At 41.7% G+C, this 23,235-nt stretch overlaps 1 protein-coding gene across 1 annotated transcript; it reads right to left on the bottom strand.

Annotated features, from left to right (window-relative positions):
- Positions 1 to 2,955: 2,955 nt before the first annotated feature.
- CUNH10orf71 (chromosome unknown C10orf71 homolog) lies at positions 2,956 to 20,110 on the bottom strand. The gene is made up of 3 exons (XM_065746153.1): positions 19,871 to 20,110; positions 10,201 to 10,366; positions 2,956 to 8,541 (listed from the first exon to the last, which is right to left on the bottom strand). The coding sequence occupies exon 3, from the start codon at positions 8,298 to 8,300 to the stop codon at positions 3,774 to 3,776; it is 4,527 nt and encodes a 1,508-aa protein (XP_065602225.1). The 5' UTR covers positions 8,301 to 8,541; positions 10,201 to 10,366; positions 19,871 to 20,110; the 3' UTR covers positions 2,956 to 3,773.
- Positions 20,111 to 23,235: the final 3,125 nt, after the last annotated feature.

Below are 23,235 nucleotides of genomic sequence, written 5' to 3'. Positions count from 1 at the left end.
GGCCAAAGAAAAGATTTCTATTTGACCAGATCTATTTTGCATCTTCTGCACCTTATCAGCACGTGGAATAAAAGGAAGGATCCCTGTTTGTCTCAGTGCATCCATGCTATCTGTGTTCTGTCAATGTAAATAAGATCTTGGTTAGGGTCACCTGAGCTTACCATATGCTCATAAAATGCTCCATACTGTTGGTGACTATAAGGGCTGCTACTGCCATAGTGGAAAAAGCAAAGTGCCCATTTATTATTATTATTAGTGTTTTCAGTGTTTAACTTTTAAGGAACTGGAGGGTCAGTTGAGACAAGTTGAGGGTCTGACACTGAATGGGTGGGTGTGGGCATTGAGAACTCCAGAAAAAGGTTGGCCAAGTAAGCATAAGGATGAGTTAAGGGTGTCAAGGAAAGCTTGACTTTGACAAGCCCTGGCTTTTCAAAGCATTCCCTACATTTAAACACTTGACTTTTTGCTGAGGTTTAACTTCTTTCCATTGCCAGAAAAATTTTAAAGACCATCCCTACTTCTCACAGCATCCTACCTACCTCCTTTCAAAGTACCTCAGATGCTCATTTATTAATCTTTGCTAGTGGACTTTGACATGAAAAGGTGCTGAATTTTTAGCATGGGAAACTGCTTCCCCAAAGGCCTGACTTAAATCTGCTTTAATAAAAACAGAGAGCTTTAAGCAATTGGGACATAAATAATTTCTCTTCTGCACTATTGAAATGCTGTTTTCTAAGTATGTTGAGTAACATATTAGAAACAGGTCTCTAATTGCCCATAGAGTACTGAAGACCTGACTACTTAATGTAGAAAGTCAACATCATGAAAACTTTGAGAATATCAAAAAGAAGCAAGGGAAGACCACAGGTCATTTTCAGCCATTCCCTATCCACTTAAACCCCATAATTACATTATTATTTTCAATATCAGGGGGCAGCGGTAAATGTAAGATCATTGCAAGACTGAAATAATGTTTCTAAAGACCAAATAAATTAATCATTGACCTCTATTGCTATAATGTTGTTTCACACACAAAAATCACGTTAATGTTTACTTGAGTGTTCCATGTTCTTTCTATCTTGCATAAGGCTCTAAAACAGAGTTTCTTTAGTAAAAATGACTGATGTGAGTTGCTCCAAATTACACACTTGAGTGTATTCACCAGAGCCCATGTAACCCATCACACACAGTATCACCAGCTCCTGATATTGGTTTTGAGTGAGACAGAGGGTCAAACATAGAGGTCTTTATTTTTACAGGAAGAAAACAGAGTATGCCTCCCAAAGAGGTACAAATCTATTGCAAGTGTTTCTGGTAAATCATACCTAGTACATTTTCCTGCTTGTGCTCTGTCTTAACATTTTCATGGTCAGGAAGGACTGCTTGGCTAGTCAGAATTCAAAGCAGAGAGAATCTGAATGAAATTGCCAGTGCATACAAAGACAGAGCTGAAACCTTTCAGAAGAGTCTCAGCTGTATTTTGTAATGGAACAGGCAATGAGAGAAACTGGGGAGAAACTGCTGGACCAGCAGCTGGCACCTTACCTGCAGGGCCTCTGGCAAGACTGCAGCCCTCACGGTGGGGTACAGATGGCTGTGGTGCTGGCTTGGGGTGCACTCATCTGGCCTGCCCACACCTCTATAGGAGGGGCAGAAAGCAAGAGGAAGTCATGTCCAGGGCAGCTCCCAGACCTATGGTTATGTACCCCATGCATTCTTTGCTGGTGTCAACAGTTTTGTGGGCATAACTGGAGATAAAGCTACAGTGAGATGTAATTGCAATGAAAAAGCTGGCTAGAAGTCACCCCAGTATTATAAAACAAATCCCTATTTATTTATTTATTAATAATTATTTGCAAACATGGAGTTTGTGATGACACATGTTCCTGGAGAGATGGTTACCAAGGCCCTGAATACTCAGGGAAGGGATCTTTCAACTTGGCTGCCTCTCTGAAATAAATAAATGCAGCATTTTGCATGAGGAAAGCTGAGTTCCTGGAACTGAGTAAAGGCAGCAGATTGGCAGACCCCATCTGTTGTGTGACAATGAGAATGAGAGACATGCGGGCTTCCCGGGAAAGGAAGGCTCAAAGTGAGGAGGTTCTGCTGACAATGCCTAGCTGAGGGACACCTTGGCCCCTCTCTGGTCCTGTGTTTGTTCCTGTCACATAGCAAGGAAGGCCCATCACTGCAACCAAACCTCAGGGCACCCAGAAATACAACACAGAATAGAAACTGCAAAAGAATGGAGAGGTGAAAGCAATGGCCCCAGCCCCCCTGCCTGCTGTGCTTCTCTGCACACTGAGCCGTGTCAGTTTGGTAAGATATTTGTGATCAAAATAAAGGAAAAATATTCATAATAGGACACATTTATCTTAATTTAACAACTTGGTAAATGATTTTTAAATTATTTTTTTTATTCCTTCCAAAATGAGCCCTGTTCTATTGGAGAATAGATTTTCTGAGTTCCAAGTCAAAGCTGATTTTTAAATTTTAATGTCTGAAGGCATTAAAGTACTCCTGTGCTTCAATTTTGATAAAGGAAAACTATGACATGAGACAGGAAAAAAAGGGAAACCAATACTCCAAATATATATATTTATAAGCAGACACATTACATTCAGGTTTTTTTCAATCTTTTCACCATGGTTCTCTTATTATCTATCTGTGATGATAAAAAAAGATCTTAAGCAAAGATGAGTTATAGTTTGATACAGAGCTTTCAAAGAATCTGGATAATCCCAAAAGCACTTTTTCAGAAATTAATGCGTTGGATGTTGTATCTCTCTCTCTCTCTTTTTTTTTTTTAAATCACAGAATGCATGAAAACAAAATTAAGAAAAAATATTTTTCAGATTTTAAAAGTTAGCATTGTATTTCAGTGGGAGCCTAACACCGAACCAAAACAAAAAGCATTTCAATTATATCAAGCAAAGGCCTTCTCATCCTAACAAAAAAAAAAAAATCAAATACTGTTATGGGATTTCATTCAACTTTGCTCCTTACCAAAATATTTTGGGCCAAATATAAGTAGAAGTTTAAAGTTGCCTTTTAAATAACCCCAGATGATAGAGGAGCATATTTGGAAATTATCAACAAATATAGAGAATTCAGCAGCATGTTAGTGGACACTGCAAAAGTATATAAGAAGTCAAGAGCAGCTGCAACTGTATTCTGGTTGTTTAAATGTTTCTTTGGTATGGCTGTTGTATTATGCATTCAGTATACAATCTTGTCCATAACATCTGGTTAATGTGCGCAAAAAATGAATCTCAGTTTTGTGGCATGTTTGTAGCTTTCTACCTGTCAATACAGTTCAAAGGCAGTGAGTGAGGAAAGTTCAGGAGATGTGGCATCTCTCTTAGATCTCAGGATGAACAGGATTGTCTCAAAGGTTTTACTTTCTGTCATGTATCACGCAACACATCTGGGCAAAAGGACACTTGCTTTGGCAATCCCAGCCATCATAATGGCAAAGCAGCAGCAGCAACAAGCAGAGGCTTCATACTGTTGTATTTATTTGCTTAGCTGACATTGCCCCTTTATCTCACTGATGATTTGAGGTTTACTCAATTTTATACATCTTCAGAGTGATCATCTCCTCTTATCTTTCAACATGGTCACCTTTTGTTTTCCTCCCCCCATACTGCAGTGAGATTCAGACAAAAAGTGTTGTACAAACATCAAACCTGTATGTGCTCATGAGTGCATGTGTCTGTCCAAATGGATCTTAAAAACAAAATACCAGCTGGCATGTTTTGTTACTTCATTTTTCAAGATACTCCTTCAGCAGAAAGATCATCTAAATTAGTGAGAGACACTAGGGCTGTATTTGGGGTTGGACTCATGTCCTTTCCTAAGCAAATATTAGTTTCTTCAGTATCTTGGTTGCAGGAGTAAGAGTCTGGTTCAATATAGGACTGGGTTTCCACAGCTTCTTCATCTCTGTAGTCCTGTTGGCCATCTTTTGGTAATTCTGCTGGTTCTCCTTTTATGGCTGGCATTAACCAGGTAGATTCAGAGAGCTGAGAAGGTGACTTCAGCAGTGCCACAGATGAAGCTGGCAAAGGCAGTGCTCTAGGGTACGAGGCATAAGGAGAATTCCTAATTTCTGAAGATGAGGGCTGGTATACATTTCCTTCTGAGGAAGGGACTGAGACTTGAACATACTTGCCAGTTTCTGGGTCATAAAATGTCTTTAAATTAACTTCAGCTGGTAAATCAACTACATAGTATTGGCCAGAATCAGGGTCTTGGAGAAGTTTACGCTGGGTCAAAGAAGGTGAAGGGCTTACTGCAGACACTCCACTAAGTCTTCTTATACTGGTTTCTGTAGGAGTAAAAGTTGAGTGAGGAGCAGGATGGATAGAATACCCCAGCGGTGAGGGAGATGCTAGTGTGTATCCAGAATGAGAAACTTTTCTCCCTACACCATCTGTGTGCTCTGTCTGATGTTTTTTCTGCTGTTCTTCTATTTTCTTTCTCCTGCTTGCCAGCTTTTTGGCCCGCCTCAGAGCCTTTTCTGTTTTCGGTGGCACAGCGGGTGGCTTGCCTGCTCCTCTCTCCCCAAGTCCCAGTCTCTCAGCTTCCCCTGCAGGATCAAGTAGAAGATGCCTCTGTGTTGAATTAAATATTTCTTCTGCAGACGTATCAGACTGACTCTTCAATGCCATATTTAGTAAGGCAGGGTCTATAGAACTCTCTGTCTCTCCAAGGCTAGAAAATGTTGGTTTCTCTGATGGTAAACTGACTAGAGAGTGCACTGTGCTTCCTGACCTGGGGCTTGTAACAGCAGAGCATTCAAGACTGTTTAACAAAACTTGTGTACCTTCCACATCTAGCATGTTCTCTAAAGCTTCGTGAGATACAGAAGAATATGCATGGTCCTCCGATATGGATTCAGTGACAGGGGAAATTGTTTCTGTAGTTATTATTTTTTTTGCACAAGAACCACCTCTGCGATTAAATAAATTATGGTTCTTAAAGTAATTTGCCTTTCTTTCTGTGGGATGGCTGGGGCTCTTTTGTAATCGGTCATTTTCCAGACCTAAAATTGGCTGTGTTAAGCTGTGTCTTGACCTCCTAATCTGGGGCTTCTCTTTATCCTTGCACATACTTTCCTCGTTCATTTTCCCAACTTCATTTAATAAAGCACAAGTCTCTTCACCTTCTTCCATCAGCTTCTTTAACAAAAAGCTCTCTGCATCTTCCAGAATATTGGGGTCCACTGTTGCTGAAGTAGATCCAGACTCACTGGCATCTCTTCCTCTGTTGGGTGCTCCTTCCCTCACTTCCTGCTGCCCTCTGCATGTGGATGCTAACCAGCCTTGCTCTGGATTATGCAGCATGTCCCGGGGTTGCTTGCTGTGTGCTGTTGGGGGTACAGATCTACCTTCCATTTCCTTATAACTGCTGCTCACTGTATCATCTAGAGAAAAGGATCTAAACAGTGGCAACTTGACAGCTCTTATTACTGGAGGGGACCTGAATGTGTTATTTTTGATCATAAACAGACAGGGTTTGGCTGAACTTGAAGATGGTTGGGTTTGTGGCTCTTCAGACCTTGGAGTGGATGCATCTTTCATCCTTTCAGAAGCAGAATCCATGCCATTGCCCTCTTCCTTTTTCTCTTCCCTTAGTTTTTCTTTCATTATGCTCCTTTGTTCATCCTCTGTAACCATACCCTCCCTCCTCTCTGTTGCACAGGATTGCAATTCATCTTCCCCAACTGCTTTTCCTCCTTCCTCGTGGCTTTTCTTACTTTCTGCGCTCATTTCAGCCTTATTCCTCTGGCTTTCTTTCTGCACCAGGCGCTCTGATGGAAGTGGCTCCTCCTGAAAAGGTTGCTCTACGGTGGAGACAAAAGATTGCTCAGAAGAACTAGGGCTTTTCTTGTCTTGTGCTTCATGGCCAGTGACTAACATATTGGTTTGGATGTCACTGTAAAACACATCCTCTGCTGGTGAGAGTTGGCTTGGGAGTGTTCTGGCAGCAACATTTTCACTCTGTTTACCTGCCTGTCTTTCCTTTTCCTCAGCTTGGAAACTGGAATTTTTCAAGGGCTGTCCAGGTGTTGTATCTGCATTGTCTCTACTGTATAGTACCATTGCTGAATAAGGCAAAGTTTTTCTTAAATTGGGCTCTTCACATTGATGCCCTAACAAGGGGTGGTTCTCATTATCCCTTGTATTTTTAATCAGATCTTCACGTGTTGAATGATCTTGCTGCAAACTGTCTCCAGTTTGGTGAAATATAAAGTCTGCTGTTGTCTGGGGTGAACTCAAAGTCAGGTAATTGTCTGTGAAGTGTCCAGCTAAATCAGTTTTATTGTCCTTTTCATGAACACTCTCAGACAATACAGAAGTTATATCACTCAATTCATCTTTCTCTGCCATCTTCATGTTATTTTTTTCTTGCAAATTCTCCAGCATGCTTTCCCTAGTCTTATTTCTATTCTCCAAGACTCTTAACAGAGGAGACGGGGTATAAATGCTTTTAACACGTTTACGCACGTCCTTCAAGTTGAATAACAGACTTGATGCTTTTGATTTGTAACTATCCCGAGACCTGTAATCACTAAACACACTTCCCTCATTGTCTCTCTCTGACACGCTCTCAGTGGGAGGAGGTGTGAGCAGGATCAGCTCACTTTCCATGGGGTCCATCTCCTGTTTTGGTGGTATAATGGGTGTTAAGAGTTTAGTGATGTTAAAAGTTGGACTGGTCGATCCAGGGGCACTTGCCTTTTTAATCAGAGGAGTCACATCCTGATCAGCTTTTTCAGAAAGTAAACATGTTTCATTGCTGGCTGGGAACTCCTCTGAAGCCGGTCTCCTCTCTGATACTCCTTTTGTAGCCCTCAGTCTCCTCCAGGGTGGACTGATGGCTTCCTCTTCTGTTGTGGTGTCTGGAAGCCCTCGTGGGGGTGGGACAGGTGCCTGGGATGGAGGTGAGGGGGAAACCATCCTATAGGACACAGACTGAGGTGAGATAGAGGTCTGGGACATGGCAGGAGGGGAAAGTTGAGCTGGCTGTGGCAGGGGTGGTACAGGAGGGGCTTCATGGATGGACGGTGTTGGGGGATGGGTGGGAGCTGGGAGAGGAAGTGGCTGAGGGACTGAGGGTGGCTGAGGAGGATCCTGGTGCACCTGGATCCTAGGTGGGGGTACGGGAGGAAGAGCAGCAGGAAAATCAGTCCTTGAAGGGAGGGGACCCTGAGGTACAAATACAGGTGGGAGAGGGACACTGAAAGCAGTTTCTGGTGGAGTTGTCTCCATTCGAAAATCTTTCTTCTGCTTCTTAGTGACAGTGGCCTTGACAGGTGGCAATTTAAGTTCACTTGCATGGGATCCTTTAATAAAAGGTGCTTCTTCAAGTTGTGTAAGAGTTTCCTTTTTTGTTACTGGATCAACAAGCTCCTCTTTTTCAGACAATTTTTTATGATGGACATTCCAGGATTCAAAAGCACTATTCTCACTGTGAAGAAAATTGCCTTTTTTTGCTGGCTCATTAACTTTCAAATTTTTGTTTTTGAAAGCATTTTTAGATGAACGAGAAAAATTTGACTTGGCTACTTTTGACATCTCAATCAGCACAGGATAACAACCATCAGAACTACAATAACTCAGATCTACTTTATTAGGTCTTTTCTGTGTCTCAAGTTTGCCACTGACATGGTGGCTACGTTGACTGTCCTCAGAAAATTCAGTCAGTTCCTTGTGGGTGTTTAAAGTGGCTGTGTTATTGCAGCAAGCCATATTGTCTTCATGATTTAATTTACATCTTTGAAAGCTATTTTTAATGGGCTGCTTACTGGCTATCAGGGAATCTCCTGACCCTTGGTTTGCAGTCTTATCAAATGTCTTAATCAGAGAAGACACTTTTGAAACATGTTTACTGTTCCTTGGACCAGGGACTGGCAAATTCAGCTTTTTCTTTTCCATACCAAGGGTGTTATTCTTAGCACTATTTTTCTCTTCTGGAGCACACTTTGGTAACTGCTGGAATGTTGAAGCCCATATTGCATGATCATTGTTTCTTGCTGCTAGCTTGTTACAGCCTGCCGTTAGCTTGATGGCATGGTTTAATGCCCCTGGATGAAATTTAGCAGAGAACTGGCGGGTGAAGTCAGGTGAAAGGACAAGATCTGGTTCATTGTAAGAATCTTCAAGTTCTGCCACACATAGACTTTTGAAGGCCCGGTCTGTGAGGCTGCTCACCTCTCGGTCTGTGTCATCCAGGAGACTCCCAATACTTGAGGAGTCACTCTGTCCTTCTGTATGTTTCTTATTTCCCTGCATTGTTCACGGGAGTCATGAATGAATTATCCAAAGGATTAATGCCAGGTGTCAAACAGGCACAGATGACTGTGTTGGAGAGTTCCAGTCGTTTGCAATTTATGAACATAAAGCAATTCCTCCGGTCAGTGCTTCTGCATATTCACAGAATCACAGAATTGTAGGGGTTGGAAGGGACCTCCAGAGATCATCTAATCCAACCCCTTCATTCATCTTACGGAACAGGTGAAAGAATCTTTCTCCTCTGCAAAGGCAAAAATTATGAATTATAATTTTCATATAGTAAGATTATTAAAAAAAGTGACTGATCTATCTAGAATATATTCTGACTAAATTGCTGCTACATATATTGAAAAAATGCTAGGAACACATTCAACAGTACGAAAAATAATAATAGTTTCAGTCAATGGGGGTAGTTTACAAAAGATAGTTTAGTCACTGGAAAAGACCATTAAAAGTGATTTCACATCAGAATACTTACTAGAGCGCTTAAAGACTCAATAGCCAAATTTCAAGTACTTCCTTTTGTACACCTCCAGCATTTCCAAAGGCTGGGAAGGCTGGCCTTTTTTTGTCTGGGAAGAATTAGCAGTGAGAAAACTTATTTCAAAAAAGAATGTCAGTGTACATCCGTGCATACTACGTCTACAGAGGTGAACACTGTATCAGTTGAGCTTTGCTTTGATAATTACCCCGAGCATGAGGAAAAAAAGAAAGGAACTGCAAGTAAAGCGTGAAAAAATAATAAGAAATAGTTTGCTGTGCATTAGCGTGTTCCAAAAAAATAAAAAACTGTTGAGGGAATATGCATTAGCCACCCATATTCAGACGCAGTTGGGTTGATGGAAACTGAAGAGGCTGCTATTATCAGTTTAGCCAGCAGAAGGCAGGAGTGCCTAGGGGACTCTATCAGTCCCAGTAAAGGAGTGTAGGGAACACTTGGCTTCACTGCCAGAACGGATGACAGTGAATGGAAACCCATTCAACACAATTATAAAATATCAGTGTTCCATTAATTTCTGATTGCAATGTGAAGGCAGGGCCCAAATCAAGGTCTATCTTTACATCAGTCCAGAGACAGAGTGGGGGAATCCTTGGGTGGAATGAATACAAGCAATAGACCCTTCAGCTATGCTTGAAATGTATACTCTAAACCCTCCGCAGTTTATTTTCTAAACTCTTTAGATAAGTATTCTCACACTTGATGGCTTGAGCAGGCTATTGACTAACTGTTGGTTAAAACCAACACCCTAAAGAAAATCTGATCTGATTTCCCATTTCCCAGTGGAATCGCATCATTAACTTGTAATGAGCTGAAACACCCAAGTTCCCTTCTGAAGTAGCATCCATCTTCTATACAGGTGGGGGCTATCCCCACATAGAGCTTGGATCCACTGCAGAACTGAGCAATGAAATATAGAATTCAGCCCCTCAGCTGTCCAGATGCACGACTTCACGTTGGCTCAGATCTGTAAGACTCTTAGAAAGGGCATGTCTTTCCCCATGATGACTCAGTGCTAGCAAGTGTGAAAAATCAGAGGAACTGGGGTTACTCAGCTGAGGTAGACACAGTCCTTCAAATGAAAATAATCCTTACCTTCCTTTTCTATTTAAAAAATTCAGCCAACCTATTTATGAACTCAAATTATCATAGTGAATCTTGATTCTGATCTCCCAGTCATAAAATCCCAATGACTCAGATAGAACTACAATAGATTTGCACCAAAATGAAAACCAGCTTTCCTTTTTTACCTTGTACAAAGATTTTTCAAAACTCTGTTTTGCTTCCATAACCCCATATAATTTTTGTGTACAATGCAACAAGAATAAGAGATTAGAAAGGCCATTCTGATATTTGTTGAGGTGATTAATTGTAATGCGAGAGGGAAATACAGGTGCATACCTGCCAATTTTGCTTTTCATCTCTAGAACTTCCTCTTTTGCTTGCATTTGGCTTCATCTCCACCCATCTTTAGTGAGGAGGCAAAAATAATCCAATGATGTAGGTTCGGCAGAAGTAGTTTACTGGGATGTTTCCAACCTCCAGCATTTTTGATCTTAAGCAAATTCTGCAATTTGAAAACACTGAAGACATTTGTTTGCATGGCAAGAAGATATCTGCACACGCTATACTCATTCATTCATTTGTTCATTCACATTTTACAAGCATTTCAGGACTGACTTAAAGGATTTCTTACCATAAGAGAGACAGTGTTAATAACCTGATAATTTGGTGATTCGGTAGCTTGTGGAGTGCAATCAGGTTCCTAGCAAATAACTGGCACAACCTCCAACACTCCGTTAGCCCCAGCAGAGACCAGCAGGGGTTATGCCAGATGGCTCCTTCCCTGCTGCTTTCTGCCTCCCAGCTGTGCCACCCCCTTCCAGAGGGACTGCAGAGGAAAACGTTTATTTCCACTCCAGCTGCATCTGACTTTCTGCTGCCAATGGGGATAGACAAATGTCCATCACCTGGACTGAGAACTAAAGAAGCTGAGACCTGAAAGCCCATCCTTTTTTCTGCCTCTGTAAAGGAGAGGAAACATGGACAGATGGGATGGTGAGGAGCAGTAAACAAGGAATCTTTGTGCTTCAACACACAAATCAGAGGATGCTAAAGTTATGCTCAGTTATGGTGGACACATACAGCTGCTTCCATTTAGCTGTGTAGAGCCCCACAGATTTCAGGCTAGCTTGCCTATCCCTTGTAAGATAGTATTTATTTCCCACAGGGAGAGAACTGCCTGGAACTAAAGTGAGGCAAATAGGACACAGGAGTAGGTACGGTAGATTTTCCTGAAATAAGAGCCCTCCCTCCCCGAGGAAACTTTCATGTAAACCTGCAGCTGTAAAACAAACTGGACAAAGGAGCAAGATGGTCACCTACGCCTTATCTGAGAAAGGATGGCTGTTATTGTTAACTTAAGGACAAGCCTGTACCCATCAGAATTTTTCATGGTCTTTTCAAGATCTCTTGGCTAAAAAATACATACATAAAAGCAAAGAAACAGAAAAATGCCATGTTTGGTTGTGGACAGATGTAGAACATCCTCACCACAGAGATCTGTGATCAGTTATCTCTTTGGACTGAGGTTAAATTATGATTTCACTGCTTCTGTGGCTTCTCTCAATTGTGCAAAGCTAACACAGCCGTGGGAGCATATGATTATACTCTGTCTCACTCACCAACAGAGCTGTTGACTAAATTCCAGTGGCACAATGCTTATCACTATTTATTGGTGGTGATGTCTGAACTAGGAAGAAGTTTGGCTTTCAGATCTCATGGACAGAGGTCTGAAGAGACATGTTGTCCCTTGTAAACTGAGAACATTTGCTGAAAAGTGAGTAGGGTAACAATAAACACAGGGATCATGAAGCAATCCCAGCAATTATTTTCCTAGATGGAGTCACTGTTATAAAAACAACTCAGTGCCACTGACTAAAGAAAAACAGTGACTGCTTCTGAAACCTTTCTGAAGATCCTTGTCTTGGCTGGTCATAATATTAGTACTTGGGCAGTGTAGTGTTTAAAGTGGGAAATGCATCCACATCAAGAGTTCAAGATGTAAATCACTACAAGGACTGGGTTGAACCAACAGCACTATACTGTCTGCCTGTCACTTGCATAAGTACGATAGCAACTTCTTAACTGTTGAGCAAATAAACTACTCACAGTTTGGTAATCTGGTAAAATCGTATTTCTCTGCTTTTTGTGGACAAACATAGCAGTCTGCAAGCCAAGTGCAGTGTTTGAGCTTAGCTCAGAATTTACCCGGTTCTAAGATTTCAGATACACGAATTCAGTCTATTTTTTTTCCACATAGTGAAAAGCAAGGCTAAAAATTTGAAACTGCTTGGGAAAAGCTGATGAACATGTCAGGTGTTTCCATAGGCTATCGAAAAACCTTGCACAAATGTACAGACTTCAAGGAGCTTACTTATCAACTACTCTCCCTTCCCTTTTAAAAAGGAGGCTTTTTCAGTGGCTCTTTTAAGTGCCTAGCAAGTTGTGATGAGGAGGTTAAGTTACAGAGACTATTCCTGTCCTGGCACAGAGCGAATGTCAACTGTTTTCACTAGGCAGGAGCTGGATGAACCAGCAAACTTGGCTGTAGAGTGTGACATCACTGCTGCTGCAATACATGAAGGCATGGTTTGTTCCTCCACACCCCCCCTGGGCTGCTATTTGGCTGAAATGTTTTGCCATCTCAGTGGCATTTTGGCAGCGCCCTTGTGAGTTACATAGCAGCCTGAAGTCAGCAGCACTGCATCTCTGAGCATGGGAAGGGAAGGTTTATTTTTTTTCTTAACCTTTGTGAGCTGTTTTCTTTAGGTGGTGCTCTCTGTATGGCATTCATCCACAAGGAAGCCCCAAACCCAGAGATCAACGACTACTGGATACGTGGGCTGCCAAGAGTGTATGGGTTGGTCATCCTAGGCTGCATCAGAGCTAAGTGCTCCCTCTGACCTGTCCTGCTGCCTAGGCATCTCCATGAGCACTGCTTCTTTTGAACAATACTCAGGATGTATGCTCTGTGGGAAGGATCACAGTATCCTCAGCAAGGAGGGGAGCTCCTTGCCAAAGGAGACAGTGTCACTCCAGCCACATTTTCCCAAATCATCAGGAAAGGCAATTTCTGGATTAAGGTAGTCAAAAGGTGAAAGCTCTTAGCACAAGTCTTCATTTCTCTCATCCAGCAAGATCACTTTCAGTTATGCTTTGTGCTCATAATGGACATACAAAAAGTGAATTCACCTTCTTGCTAAAAGAGATACTACATGGCTGAGTACAAATACCTGCACCAGCTGAAAGAAGATGGAGAACTAGGTGTGCATAGTTTACAGTGAAGACCTCAAAGACTGACAGAAATTAATACAGTAGAACAAGGTGACTTCAGCTATTCCAGCATCTGATCATTGCAAAGATCAGTCAGTGTAGACTGGGGGTGCATTCCCCTTGAGTATTTGGCCTAGCAATTGTGTCTCAAAAAGCTTGTCTTGTCCAGAGAAGAGGAGACACTGTTCTTGACTTTGGGCCAACTTCTGTTCTCAGTTACACTCGTATAAATCTAGAGTCATGTTACTGACGTCAGTAGAATAACTGAGAACAGAATTGGTGACTCAAAATACATCTACTTCCTAAGCCGACACTGGCACATTATCCAGAATGCTACCTAAGTAACTGTAGCCATAGTAAAGAGAAACCCAGCATCTCTCCAGAGCCAGTCCTCACCCCCGTGTGGCATTCAGATCAATATGTAAAGGAATAGAATTTGGAACTTACAGTAAATTGCTATGTTACCAAATAGTCTCTCCTAGAAATTCTGGCAATAGCAATGTATCTGTGGTAATTTTAGTATTTTCTGCAACTATAACCAGAGTATCTAGATCTGAGAGCGGTGTGGTAGACATGGTGCAATTCCAGACTGGATTAGGAGAGCTGGTTAGCAATCTGAATTGTCACCCTGTGACGTTACAGGCTATGAGAAGTAGCACGAAATATATATGAGTAGTTAAAATTGTCTATTATTACTGTCCTTAACTCAGAGAGGGCAGTTTTGCTTGAATTAAAAATGCTCATTTTATTTCCTGCATCAAAAAATACTCTGATGGTGCTGTAACAGGGAGTGTGATCTTGTTTTGAAGTTTCCCTAAGTAAATACTCCAAGTGATCATGAAAATCTAATCTAACTATTTTTCTAGAGGAAATACTGTTAAAATAAATATGACTTATTTTCTTTGATCAAAATAGGTTTCTTTTCTGAAGGAAAAAAAAAAAAGCTGAAGCCTTGTTCTCTCCGCTAGTTCTACTAAGGCTGGTGTTTCTGTTATCTGGAACTGGGGACTCATCAGAGCTGCAGCTCAAAGAAGACTGCTGCAACTTGGTAGAAGCATGAATGCAATGATGATGATGTTATATGTATTCTGCTCTTTGTTCTGCCCCCAGAGGGAGCCTCTTCCAAGGCCTCAGCTGGAATGCTTATTGCGCTCAGGCTGCAAACCTTCAAGCACTGAGACATGAAGAAAAATAGAAGGAACAGAGACTCCTTGCAATACATATGGAGAAACTTGGCAAATCTCTCTACCTTTCCTTTTTGGATTAAATGACAAAGACCCAGTGGTTATTTCCAGCTGCTCTCTAGGCTGCCAGCATCCTCTAAATGCCCCATCCTGTCAATAGACCTGTCAAGTCTGGAAGAAAGATGTCTCTCAGACAGGGTTGCATTTTAACTGAGGCTTTCTTGCAACTTCCTGCTCACTTATTCAACCACCTGAGCCCTGTCCCCTGTCTTTGAAGAGTCACTAAAACACAAAAAGGATGGAGGAAGGCAAAGGTGCAAAGCACATAACTGACACGGGAGAAGGGCAGGTGCTGCACTTGACAAACAGTACAACTCTGTGAGAATCACAAGGCAAAAGCATGATGCTCCCTCTAGCACAAACAAATGACATTTAAGAAGTGAAGCCAAACAGTACATTTCTTGGCATTAAATGTCTGACTGGAAAAGGACACTGCAACTAGATTGGTCATCATATTCTGAGATATTTATACAGTTCCCCAGTAATATGGTATGTGTACACTTCATGGTTATCCATAGAAACTCTCCTGCTACAAGAAGGATTTCTATCTCATTTATATTTCAGTAGCAAACACACAACTTCAACTAACTAATTTTCCCAAGATCTGTGGCAGGCCAAGGAACCTAATCTGTATTTCCTGAATCCAACAAGAGGAGCCTAACCTTTGACTGTTAAGGCAAAAACAGTGTTATCCTACTGCCCTTTCTAGAGCATATTAGCTTATCACAAGCGGCTGCAAGAGCATGGAAAAAGCTTTATGGTATAAAACCCTACAACTCTGTGGTGATGTAGTTTAGCACTACATTATGTAGTGAAAATCATGCAGATTTGCAGGTGACTATCTTACTGCCAAGCCCCCTGCTCCTCCTCAGGTTCCTGACACCCATATCTCTTTCTGAGATTGTGAAAACTCCAGCTCTCCTCATCAGTTTGAAATGATGACTGACACTGTATTGGCACAGCCCTTTCCCAGAGCACTGACAGGATTTTGGCTAACTAGGTAGTTATTCATGTCCTTTTATTTAGTCTCAAGCAAGTCTTAGAGGATGAAAGCTGAGTTGTTACTTTCTTTGAGTAGCTTTCTTTGAGTTACTTTGAGTATAAGAAAGGAGATTTTCCCACAGCAAAGTTGTAGAGTACTGCAGTGTTGCAACGGCTAGAGATGAGGGAAGAGGAAAAATATGGATGACAGAACAAGTATAATGACCTAGTTATCTTGTAAAGGAGTATGCTGGACAGTCCCAGTTCTACTTGGGAAAATTGCAATGATACAAGCAAGTATGCCAGACACAAGAGGAAACCAGATGTATTCTCCTCTGTGACCTACACAAGGAAACCTGCAGATAGCACCCAGAATGCTGCACTTCTCTCTCCAGGCTGGGGAACCTGAAACCAACCCCCATTTACGCTGCCCTCCCCCCCCCACAGCCCCAGCTCACCCATACCAACTGCACCGTCAGGTTCACACTTGGGCCATTTAAGCCTCTGGACAAGGAGAGTCTGACCCACACCCACTCACACAGGATACTGTCTCAGGAAATAAGCCTGCAGAACACAAGTATTGCTCTGTTACAGGTAGTCTCACCTTCTCCTTTCCTTTATATTTTCTGGATAGTTCCAGGGTTTGGACAGGGATTTCACACTATCTATTAATTTTCTATTAAATAACATAATTCAAGCCATTTGTAGGTGCTAGGGATCATGTTCTAAGTAGTTTTATGACACAGTGAATTCCACAGAACATGTAACATGAAATATCTGTGCTGTATTAGTAAAGAAACTTTCCAGATACATCACTCTTGTCTTTGGAAACATACAGAACTTTCCGAAGGCCTTGTGAGACACAGATGTTCATTCACTTTCACAGAAAAAAACTTCTAATCCAAAATGGATGTCAAGATTGTGTTTCAAAAGATAAACCAAAACAGTATATAACACATTGTCCTAGCAGTATATAACACATTGAACTAGTAGTACCCGTAAGAAACATATTATGGAAGACACACATAAACATACAACAGAAGAGCAGAGAGTTTACAACGCTGAACTGAGATGAATATCATCATGTGGCAACCTTGCAGCTAAGGCAGTCCCTCTGAATGCCAGGGAGCAATCAGTGAGGAAACTGTCCATAAATGGATAACAAGAATTGACATACCTAGTCACAGTTCATCTTCACACACGTGAGAAACAAATGATGACATTCATATCCTGTAAACTGTCTAAACACACTGAAATCAAGCCCCAGTTTAATTTTCTTCACTACAGATTTGCACCAGAATGAATTAATCAACTCCAGTCAACCTCTGTTGGATTTACAGAAAATTAAGGCAGGGTGAAGGCTCATTAGTACAATCTGTTAGTAATATCCAGCATGATGCAGAACAAATCCAGAGAAAGAGAGCTCTGCCCTAGTAACGTCCCTGCAGTCAGAATTAGACCCCTAGAGCTCAGATAGTGAACCAGGAGATTGGGACATGCACCTGGGCACGGAAGAAAAGGTGAAGGCCTTAGTATTCAAGGTTTTCTGGCTCAGGCTGCAGAAATAGATTTTTTTACTATGCCTAGCTACAGCACTCAAGTGCAGTCAAGAGTACTCAGTTCTTGAGAAGTGATGCAGCAGGCAGGGAAATAACACTTTTATACATGCCAGAGCATATGACTTCAGCACAGAGCCATCCATTTGCTTAACATCTCTCTTCCAATGACAAACTGCACCTCAACCATTTGCAATGATAGCAGAGCCATTCCAGCTGAAGGACAATGGACACAGTTATCTACTCACAGTAGGACTTTTATTTAAGAGGGCTGGAGAAGCCCACCCACCTGTGCTCCCAGTTGTTATCTCTGGAAGCTGCACTATTTTCTTCATTTTGAGGAGAAAAACCCACCTAGTGGGCTCCTCCTGAACAAGATAAAAGCCCCTTCCAATTCTCTCTTCACTGTGAAATGAGTTCATTCTTGTGAAAATGGTGTGTCCCTAAGGCCCTTCTTCATCCTTTTATAGCTACTGCATAAGTTAAGGCATTTCTTGAGATTACTCTGTAAGGGTAATATATTAAAAAAAAAAAAGAGAGAGAGAGAGAAAGAGCAATAAAAAATCAAGTTTTAAGCAGAATCCACCCTTGAGAGAGAGGCCAGTGACTGGCTTGATAGAGGACAGCCCAAGGTAGTCCTCTCAGGAACTTCAGTGATGCTGTCATCACACCTGAAATACACCTCAACAGAGCAGAAGTCAGAAGTGTGCAGAATTGTACAATGGTTGGCAGTGAAGATGACAGACAAGCCAAGCTGACATGAAGGTGCAACAGCTTCTGTCTGATCCAGCTCTAAGTTGACATTCATACCTGAGACTGAGGGTCTGCAGTGGCTGTGAACTGCAGGGCATCGCTGTTTGCTGCCTGTTTGTAAAGGTGTATCCAAATGTTAACCACCCTTTTAGAAAGTTTTCCCAAAATTTCTCGGATTCTCATCTATCTTTTTTAAGTGGAAGGTATGAGTTGGGTGGCTTTCAGTTACCTGGTTCTGTGGCCAAAACAGATGGAGACATATTTTCTAAGAAAAAGGGAAAACAATCCTGAAACTTGCAATGCAGGTAGGTGTGAGACTGACCTGCTTAGCTCACAGGAAGGTTGGTCTGACTGTTACTGGATGATTTAGATTAATCATCACTAGCTAATGCCTTCATGAATATCATTATTTGGATGCACGGGAGATGAATAATAAAGAAACCCAGGACTATAATTAAATATCTGTTTTCTTTGCCTGTCTAAAGAGGATCATTCGGCCAGGAAGAGGGAGACCAGGGAAGGGCTGTACTCTGATGGCTTCAGTACTGCCTCAGTTTCTCTGGGAGCTGACTGGAGACAGTCTTTTTGACCACATACATAACCCCACACCCCAGCTGCACGCAAGTCAGCACAGCTAAGCCTACAGTTAACAATCACTTGCAGAATTCCCCACTGCCAGAAGCTTTCTGTGTGAGTAAAGCCAGCTCCAGTAAAGAATCTAAAGGCTGATGCAGAGGTATTTTCTCCCAAGCTGGTCCATAGGTTTAGTTGGCTTTTTACTGGTCTTGGAGAGATTTGTATTGTATTTTGTGTGGCTCAAGTAATGCAAGCACAGATAAGACAAATTTTTAAGCAGATAGGAGTTAGAGACTTCAGAGGGAAATCTCTGCATGCAGATTTGTGCTGCAGGGATGCAGTTACACTTGCAAGCCCCCACCTGGCTGGGCCCTTCCAGTTCATAGGTGAACACTTGTTAATAATGTTTTGCTAAGTATGCTGCAAAAAATGCATGTAATTTAAATATTGTTCCAGTGGGAAGGATGGAGAAATTTAGGTGTCTTGCAGACACTATATACTGAGAATCTCTAGTTTGTTAGTATTTTTCACAAGTCTTATCATCCAAGCAATTAACTGAGAGTTTTTTGCTCTTTACGTGTTCAGGTCTCTGAAAAAACTGAAGGGAAAGAACCACAAACTTTGAGTCTGCCCAGAAAAGGAACTCCTAGTTTCTTCTTTTCTCACTTCTCCTTTCCTCTCACTCCCCCACAAACACCAATAAGGGATCTCTAAATGAGAGCTGACAAAGTCAGCCACAATCAGCCACTGTGGCCTGGTGCAAGGATTTTTTTCCCTATTCAGAACTAACTGGATTGCCTATTTACAGGGCATTTTAAAAAGTGATTTAGGTTCCCAAGCTTCAGTTCAGCTATTCCCGTTCATATTTTGCTCTGAGGTCTGCAGTAGGATAACAACATGTCGTTCCTTTGGATGGCAGATGAAGAAGTTCTGCAACAACTGGGCTCAGAAAAGCCTATGCCATTTAAGAAATTTTCCAGTGATTAAAAGTGGATACAAGTCCTAGTCACAGTCATTTATAGTGGCCTCTTAGCACTGCTGAAGTATTTGAAGTATTTTACTTTTTCAGGCTCTATAGTGTACTAATTGCTGCCTATAAAATATTTAAACTGTTTCCTTCCTATTTGTTAAAAAAAAAGAAAAGAAATAAAAAAAGGTTGCCTTCAAACCCCTACACAAATCACTGAAGTTCATAGGAGTTATTATTTTTTTTAATCTCCTGGCAGTAATCATCTGGAAAATAAAATCAGTGTACATTTGCTCAAAAGTTGCTTAGATCACAATGTGCAGGACAGTTACATGGAGCTTCATAGCAATTTAGTGTTCTTTAAAAAAAAATCATCCCCCTTTACCAAATAGTTTCAAGTGTCACAAACAGTAATCACTACATACAGATATATATGTAAGTCTTGTTCCATGCACAGACTTTCAGAGGCAATCCAGCATTTTTTAAGAGCAGAAAAAAGCTGGACAAAATGAAATGACATTCCACCTCTCATCACTGAAGAAAAATAAAAAAATACTGTTTGATTTCTCTCATCTGATCATTTACACATTCACACACTCAGACACCATCATTCTTCATCATTTCCAGGTTTTAAAAATGCCCGTATGCTTCCCCCTTACCTTCAGTGCTCCAGCTTCCTGATCAGGGACAAAACAGTGCTGTGCTTTCCTCCCTTAAGTTAAAGCCCCAGCACATTTTACAGCAGTCTGCTTACTATTAGCACTTCCCATTATTTATGCATTTCAGACTCTCCTTCTGAACATGGTTATCTTAATAGAAACAATCACTGAAAAATACACTAGCAAAAAAAGAAAAGTGGAGGAGCTAACCCTTGAGCCCTCACAGACCTGCCAGGCCAGGTGAAGTGAGCAAGGAATCCAAAGTTAGTAAAATGTATTTAAATAGTTATCAGGCAAGGGGAAGCCAAACGGAGATCATGGTGGGGAAGAGGCAAACATACGTATTGGAATAACCATGCGGTGTCAAGTAACAGACAGATGAAACAAACAGTCATCAGCTATTTTTACATTCAGATTTGCCCGTGGTAATGTTTGAGAGATAACTAATACAGAAAGTAATGGTGTGCGATTGGCTTGCTACAGCCAGTGATTTCAACCTGAAAGCACTGCATTTTTGTACCTCCAGATGGGAGGCCAAGTGTTTGTTAAGGACACCATGAAATATAGCATGCAAGAAATACGGACATGAGTAACAGATTACTGTCCTACCAGTGCCTTTTCATAAATAGCTCATTTCATCATCAGAGCTGGACAAATGTATCCAGCGTTCTTAGAGTAAGGACCCCATTCCACCCTCCTTCCAAAGCAAACACCAGCAGCCCTCCTGGAGGCACATGCCAGCATTGGGTTTCATTTGGTGAACTGCAATAGGATACCGAATAGCAGGGGAAATATGCCACAAAGTCAGCAAGCTAAGTTTTTGTAAAGCAAATATAAACAATAAATTGCCCCCTGTGCATATTATGAAATATATGCCTAAAGGCAAAGAACTCTTTGTTGATGTTATGGGGCTCAGCATTGTTCTGGATTTGAGCCTCAGTCCACAACAAATGAAGAATCTCCTACAATTATGGTCCAACTCTTACTTCCATGCTAGAGCAGGTCTCTACGTGAGCCCGGTGTTCACCTGCAGTTTGAAAAGAGCTGCTAATTACATTGCTACAGCATGAGTAAGGCAGCAACCATGCCGTTTCTACCACTTCAGATTCTTCAAGCTCTGGGAGACTTGGGATGAACAGCAACTCCCTGCAACCCAAGAGCAGCCTGAACTCACCTGTCCTTGGAGGGGCTATGATCTGCCTTCCCTAAAGCAGCCTTCAGCCCCAATTTTTCCACCTGGGAGAGGTGTACTGCTCCCCACATATCCCAGCAGGAAGATGTTGCCAAGGCCATTCTCCTAGACTCCTGGTCTGTGCTTTTGGTGCTCAACTGCTTCTGCTAATTCATCCCAAACCAAATGCTGGTCTTGCCAAACGTCAGGGCACTTCTGTCAAGTTCTGGTCCCAAATTGTACACTCCAACAGCTGCTCATACCCACAACCCATGACAGCACCTACATTAAGATCCAGTGGATGCACAAATCATAGCCCCTACGATCTGAGCCATCTGAGAGAACTGCTGCACACTGTAAAAATGGGTTGCAATGAAAACAAGCAGTGGAAAAGAAGTTTTCAAGCACCCACTGACAGTAATGGAGGCAAAACTGTCTGTATACGTGTGCCCGTCTCTCCCACACATTTCTGAAGAGGGGTGGAATGTATTTCTGGAATACTTGTGCTAAAAATAAATCCATCTCTGCTATCTATGAAGAGAGGCAGGTATAGCCCGGGTTTCTGTGAGCCCATGAACTTATGAACTGCTTAGAGGCTGAATCACAACTAAAAAGACCCCTTCAGAAACTAACTGTAGAAGCTCGCACAGGAGGGGTGGCTGAGGGATTGGAAAATCCAACAGAGGCCTCTCACAGGAAAGCAGCTGGGGTTAGTGCTACCCATGAAGAATGTGCTGCTCAGGCTCCAGCTTCAAACAGGCTCACATCTTAGGATAGGCATTATATTTGTTCAAATATGATGATAATAGATACAAATATTTGCAAATTCAGTGCTCAGATGAAACTCTGGGATCAGATGGCCTGCCATTAAAATAAAACCACTTCTGGCAAAAATTACTGAACAGTATACAGCAAACACAATCCAGAGGCACACAGATGTTGTTACCCTACTCCCAGGAAAGTTAGAAAGCAAAAATTCCTGCTGTGTCTCTTCAGTGAGTGTGGAACAATAAGAGATCACACTGAACTTCTGTAGACAGATATTTGGAATGAAATTCGAAATTTATGTGAAATGAGAATGCAATTAACACAAATATGTCAATAGCAAATGAATATGTGTCGTTTAATGAACTCCATCTTTCACACACACTTTCTCACACGCACAAATTTGAAACTCAGTATGACTGGCGAGGCTGAGAGCACTCACATGAAAGCCTTATGCAAAAGCAGTAGTTTTTCAGGATTTTTTGACTTTTATCCCACAACCTTAACCCTTTTTCCAGGGAAATAAATGGCATTCTGTCCTACTAATGGAGGCAGGGTTTTCCTTTGCTACCTTAGCTGCAAGTCCCACAGATACAGTATTATGCAGACCTCAATGAGCTGATGGACCAATGACCAAAAGGTCCCTGATATATGGAAACTGCAAAGTGGAACAGATTATAAGTAGAAATGAAAGCACGCTAGGAAAATGCAAGTATCAAACTACTTTGGTTGTAGAAAGTAAATGGTTTATAATTCTCATGGCATTGACAAGCAAGGGGCTTACTTAATAACCCAGAAGAGCATTAGGACTACATTGAGCTTTTAGTTGTTTGTTTACAACACTTTTTGTCCCACTGCAGGAGGCAGCAAAGGGCTGAGGGTTCTGACAGAAGTCGCCTTGTTATTGCTATTGCTATGTGTTTTCCTACCCAAATTGAAACTAAAGATGCGTTTTCTGTTCAGTACCTCTTGTTAGCTAATATAGGCTGTGCTGCACCAGGCAGCAGGGGAAATGGCAAATAGATCTCTGTATCCTCTATCCTCTTCTGAATTGAACCTCAACCCACATCCAGGTTTGAAACAAACTTCTGTCCAGAAAAACATAGCAGAGCAGACATAAGTGAGGGCAAACAGGGGCAGTCCTGCAGCCTTCTCCCTAGTGGTCATTTCTCCAACCTGCTGGAAGGGCTGCTTACCCTCACACCCACAGCCATCATCCAAGACTATTTCTCAAGGTTCAAACCTTGCCAGAGACTCCTAGAGCTCTGACAAGGAGAGAAATCCTGATTTATGAAGTCCTTGGATCTTTCTCTATTTGCCCTTATTGCAGATTGGAAGGAAGCCTAGAAAAATAAAAGCTGCAAAAGGGAGCTCTGGAAGAAATTTCAGCATGGGTCAAACCATTTCCTTGATTTTACAATTCAGAATT

The sequence above is a fragment of the Cyrtonyx montezumae genome, unplaced genomic scaffold, assembly GCF_038088225.1.
Source record: "Cyrtonyx montezumae isolate F1298 unplaced genomic scaffold, pur_monq_1.0 scaffold_4, whole genome shotgun sequence".
In the NCBI taxonomy this organism is placed as follows: Eukaryota; Metazoa; Chordata; class Aves; order Galliformes; family Odontophoridae; genus Cyrtonyx; species Cyrtonyx montezumae.
Note: the sequence above shows the minus strand (reverse complement) of the source record. Positions and strands in the feature narration are given on the sequence as shown.